The 5,241-nt window shown below is 33.8% G+C and overlaps 1 protein-coding gene across 1 annotated transcript; it reads right to left on the bottom strand.

Moving 5' to 3' along the window:
* Positions 1 to 1,413: 1,413 nt before the first annotated feature.
* On the bottom strand, positions 1,414 to 2,512 carry LOC115227839 (tigger transposable element-derived protein 6-like). The gene is made up of 2 exons (XM_029798558.1): positions 2,404 to 2,512; positions 1,414 to 2,315 (listed from the first exon to the last, which is right to left on the bottom strand). Exons 1-2 carry the CDS (start codon positions 2,510 to 2,512, stop codon positions 1,414 to 1,416), a joined length of 1,011 nt encoding a protein of 336 aa, XP_029654418.1.
* Between the last annotated feature and the right edge of the window lie 2,729 nt (positions 2,513 to 5,241).

The raw sequence follows: 5,241 nt of genomic DNA, 5'->3' as shown, positions 1-5,241 counted from the left end.
ATAGTCTTGACCCATTTCGTGGGGCAGGGGGGTGAGGAGTAGTTCAGATGATTGCCACTTCGGAAGTAGGAATCATAATTGTCGTTGAAATAATTGTTGTTCATTTGTGGATAACAACAATTGTGAACAGACAATCTATTCGGAAAGACACTCAGAAGACATTGAGGAAGAAATCACATCCCTCCTCAATGACTCGGTGGAGGATAACCTTGACTTTGTGTGCAAATCCCTGCGGAAATTGTCAGTCGACCCGAATTGGACGAATCGACAGAAATTCCTGTCGTTGACCAAAACGTGCATAACCCAGCTGGGTCAACAAAGAGACTCGTTCATCACCAGAATGATGCCCCACGTGATCAACCGCATTTGCGACAGTAAACTCTCAAATGCTCTCAAAGCCATGCGAGTGCTCCACCTAATGTTCAGGAAGTGTCGACAGGGGGACAGAATCTGCTCAGATTGCTGGTGAAGCACGGACTCGAGTTGAAAAGTACGACAATGCAGACCACCTGCGTCTCCAGATTGTCCATTCTGCTGACACACAAACTTGTTCATCTTGACTTTTCAGAACTCATCGAAAGTCTCGTGGCCAAAACGGACAAAAAAATATTCCGCCCTTCTCAAATCAGGACTGCCCTCGAGTTTCTGGAGTAACTGCTGGGGGTGAAAAACTACATGTAATGACATTAGAGACTCACCAATAGTTACCCCAAAAATCATCATCCTTAATATTCAAAGATTTAATTGGTTTTTGATTAATTTTAAAATTTCGCTTGTATTTTATTAAATTATTAAATATTATAAATACGACTTTGTTGGTGTGATGAGTAATGTATAGTGGTTTTAGCTACAGTATAACCTCCATTTGGGGCATCAATTTTGAAAAATTGCCCCAAAAATAGAGGTTTCCCCAAAAATGGAGGTCTGAAATTTTCTTTATTTTTATAAAAATTTTAATAGTTTTAGCATATTTTTCATTAATTTATAAATAAATAAAGTATTTTTAAGAACATTTAAACATGTTTTCCACTAATTTTATTGATAATTAGAGTATTTTTCAAGTAGAAAAAAATTTTTATTCTATTACACAAAAATAATCTGTTATTTTGTTTCCTGTTGCAGATTTCTTCATATTTATGCCCAATATTTTTATGAAATTGTAATAGTCTTTTAACGCATCTGGAAACAAACGGTGAATATTCTCTTCAAGGTTATTCATTGCTGTTATCGTGTCCAAGTGTGAACAGTTCCATTCAGTTTGATCATATATTGACTCATCATCATGTTCTTCATTTTCAGCAATTACGTCTGCAATTATCGTGTCCAAATTTTCTTCGTCACTGTCAACTAAAAAATTGAACTAGGAATCTGTTGCCGAGAGTTATTAATTGTTTCCCAACAATTCGTTATTGTTTAAGGATTTAAATTTTGCCACGTTTGTTCAACAATTTTACGACATGACAAAGATTTATTTTTTAAATTAACCATTTGTAACTCAACGTCCTCAAAATAAAGAGTAAAATCCAATAAAGCGTTAAGATAATTGGACTTGAAAGATTTAATAATACCCATGTCTAACGGTTGAATTAATGAGGTTGTATTTTTTGGGAGAAAAAACAATTCAATGTTGGAAAGATGGATATATTTGTGACAGCTTGCGTTATCAAGTAACAAAACAATTTTTCTCTTTTGCGTAATCATTTGTTCATTTGTAATGGTGAGCCATGTAATAAATATTTCTGATGTCATCCAACTGTTTTTAGATGATGAATATGAAACTCCATGTTCTTCAGGGTTAAAGTTTTTCATACAACGTGGGGATTTATATTTTCCTACTAACAATGGCTTCAATTTTTCGCCACAAGCACTGACCGACAAAAGAATAGTGAATTTTTCTTTACTCCTTTTAATTCCGAAACAATCTTCATCCGAACTTACAAATGATTTTGAAGGTATCCTTTTAATATATAACCCAGTTTCGTCGCAATTAAAAATATTTTGAAGACCATATTCTTTTACGTATTCATCATACTTGGAAAAAAACATATCAAGCGAAGAAACATCGGAAGAGTTTTTCTCTCCACTAATTGTCTTAAATGACAACATATGTCTTTTCTTAAATTTTTCCAACCAGCCATTGGACCCTTTGAACGCCGAATAATTCAACATCCTTGCTACTTTGGAAGCAATATTTTTTAAAAGAGGACCGGACACAGGAATAAATTCTTCCCTTGTCTTGGTGAAAGCCTCAAAAACAATTTTATCCAATTTTTGGGATAAAGTATGAGGAGAGCGTTGAATATTTCTGGGAAAATCTGTTTGAACAGCCCCAGTATTAAAAAAATTGAGATAATTTTTTTTAATACGTGACACAGCGCCTAAAAACTTACATTAATAAAAAACCTTTACTAATTTTGTACTTATCTACAATATCTCGTTCAGTAAGATGTTTATTTTCACTTAATTCCTTGGCAATTTTGATCTTTAACTCAAGACTAAGCTTACGAGCCATAACAACAAGAATACAAAAATTACACGAGGCTTCCAAATGAAATTTTATATAATTAATTTTAATTTTAATAGCAAATATGTATATAAATTAAAAATCCTGTGCCCCACTTAGAGGTTCCGGTAATTTCTAAATTTGGAAATTACCGCATAAAAATTATATCCTTTTCAAACTACCCCAAAAATAGAGGTTTCCCCAAAAATAGAGGTTCCCCAAGCCAGAGGTCTGCCCCAAATGGAGGTTATACTGTATTAATAAAAATACATAATTATGAACTATTTAGAGGAAACTGAACGAAAACCAATGTCGCGCGCAATGGATGAAACGCGTGCCTAAAGTGAAACGCTGTGAACCTTGAGAAAACCACAAAAAACCTCGAAAAAAAATAACAATCCTTTGATGAAAACAGGAATAAAACGAGAAATCAATTTTTTTTGCCACTCAATACGCAGCGCGGCATCGTTGAGCTGACCCTCAGGCTCTCGACAATTCCCTTAGCCACCCAATTGCTTACTTTTTTTTTCTTTCTTTCTTGGAATTTTTTATTATTATCGTTTGAAAGATTAACAATTTATTTAAATAATGGTTAGCCATTTTAAAATTACCAAAAAATTAAAAATATTTTAACCTGAAAATTTACCTGTCTAAATTTTTTTAACTTGTGATTTAAATACTATTTTTTCATTTCCATCTTGATCTTTTATTTTAACTCTATTATTTGAAATTAAATCTTCAACAGTAAAGATTTGTTGATGATAAAAAGATTCTAATTTTCGCTTCTTCGTCCTTTGATTGTATCAAAATCTTTTTTCAGCAAAACATTATTTCCAATTGCAATTTCTTTCAATGTTTTTGAAAAATTTCGTTCCATTCTTTCAAGATATTTGTCATTTATGATAGTTTGATTTTCATGTTCTTCAATTAATTCATCATCATTATATTAAGAAATGTTATATCCTCTTGTTCGGAAAAAAGCCATAAATGGTGACATATTTATAGAAGAATGAATTGAAATATTGTACTGATATACAATTTTTTCTAACACATCCACCCATTTTTTCTGTTTGTCTGTGAGTTCTTTTTGAATCCATCTGCAAATGGTTTGATTGCAACGCTCCACTTGTCCCTGTGATTCTGGATGTCTTGGACGTCCCCTTTTATGAATTATTTTAAATTCTTCACATAATGACGTTATTTCTGAATTAACAAATTATGTTCCGTTGTCAGACTGCAGAATTTTTGGTGGACCATAGGAAAGAAATATAGTTTTCAATGATTCCGAAACTGTAACTGCTTCTTTATTTTCTATTTTTTTAGCAAAGCAAAATTTTGAATAAATATCTATGACATTCATAAGATATTTATAGGAATCATTTATATCTGCATAAAACGAAAGATCGACTAAATCAACTTGATAGCTAAAAATAAGCTATTGAATGAACCGTTCTCGAGGTTCTTTGGCTACTATGTTGACTAGTGGATATTTTGTCTTTAAGGGCTGACTTCGCTGACATTTGTGGCATGATGATATTACATCCCTAATTATGTTTCGATTGATTATGCAAAAATTATTTTTGCAATACTCTTCCATTTTATTAAATCCATAGTGATAAATTGAATGAATCCTTTCACAATGCAGTTTCATGGATTCGAAATCATTTGAGGCAATTACCAATATTTTGTTTCCATTAGATTGTTTATAATATAGCACACCTATCATTAGATTTAATAGTACCTCCAGAATTTACGAATTTTTACATTTTTTGAGAAAACGAAATCTTTTTAGTCTTGAAAAATCTTCTGGTATTGTATTATTTATTAAAAAATCAAGAATATTCTTATACTCCTGATCATCCTTTACAATGTTGGCAAATCTCATTTCGATAATATTATCTCAAAGTGCGCAATCATCTTTAATATTGACTTGATAATTGTCAAGAGCTTAATTGAAGGTTAAATTCAAGGTCACGGCGTTTCACTTTAGGCACGCGTTTCATTTATGGCGCGTGACAACCAATAAAACTAAATGACTAAAAAAAATGAAAAATTTTGTATTCAGGGAAGTAATGCACGGAAATAAGCACACATGTTCAGTGCCACTCTCCCCAAGTCCATTCGCCCTGTCTGTCTCAAGTTTATGCAGGATGTGAGTGTGTTCTCGAATGTGTAGCCATTGGAGATATACATCGACGACCAGTCTAAACTCACCCTCCACGGACTGCAGCAGTACTATGTCAAGTTGGAGGAGAACGTCAAGACGAGGTTGCATTGACCGAACTACTTCTCTCGGGGAATTTTGAAGTGATATGCATCCACCGGGGAATGCAGCAGGAAGAGAGACTTAAGAGATATCAACTGTTTAAAGACTTTGAGAAGAGGATACTCGTTGCTACTGATTTGTTTGGGAGGGGAATGGACATTGAGAGGGTGAATGTGGTCTTCAACTACGACATGCCTGACGATGCGGACAGTTTCCTCCATCGAGTTGCCAGGGCTGGTCGTTTCGGGACGATTTGTGTCCAACAGTACGGACAATGGAGTGCTCAATGATGTCCAGAAGAGGTTCGAAGTGACTATTAATGAGTTGCCTGAAAAGATCGACCCCAACAGCTACGGTTTGCTCGTTGTGTTTATTAGAACGGAAGTAATCTTTTAATTACGGTTGTTTCTTGTCTTGGTTTATTTGTTTTAAATGTACTCTGGTAGATTGCCATTGGTTTTCAGGACAACCA

This window comes from Octopus sinensis, unplaced genomic scaffold (assembly GCF_006345805.1).
Source record: "Octopus sinensis unplaced genomic scaffold, ASM634580v1 Contig07443, whole genome shotgun sequence".
In the NCBI taxonomy this organism is placed as follows: domain Eukaryota; kingdom Metazoa; phylum Mollusca; class Cephalopoda; order Octopoda; family Octopodidae; genus Octopus; species Octopus sinensis.
The sequence above is the reverse complement of the archived record's forward strand: the minus strand, read 5'-3'. Positions and strand labels throughout refer to the sequence as shown.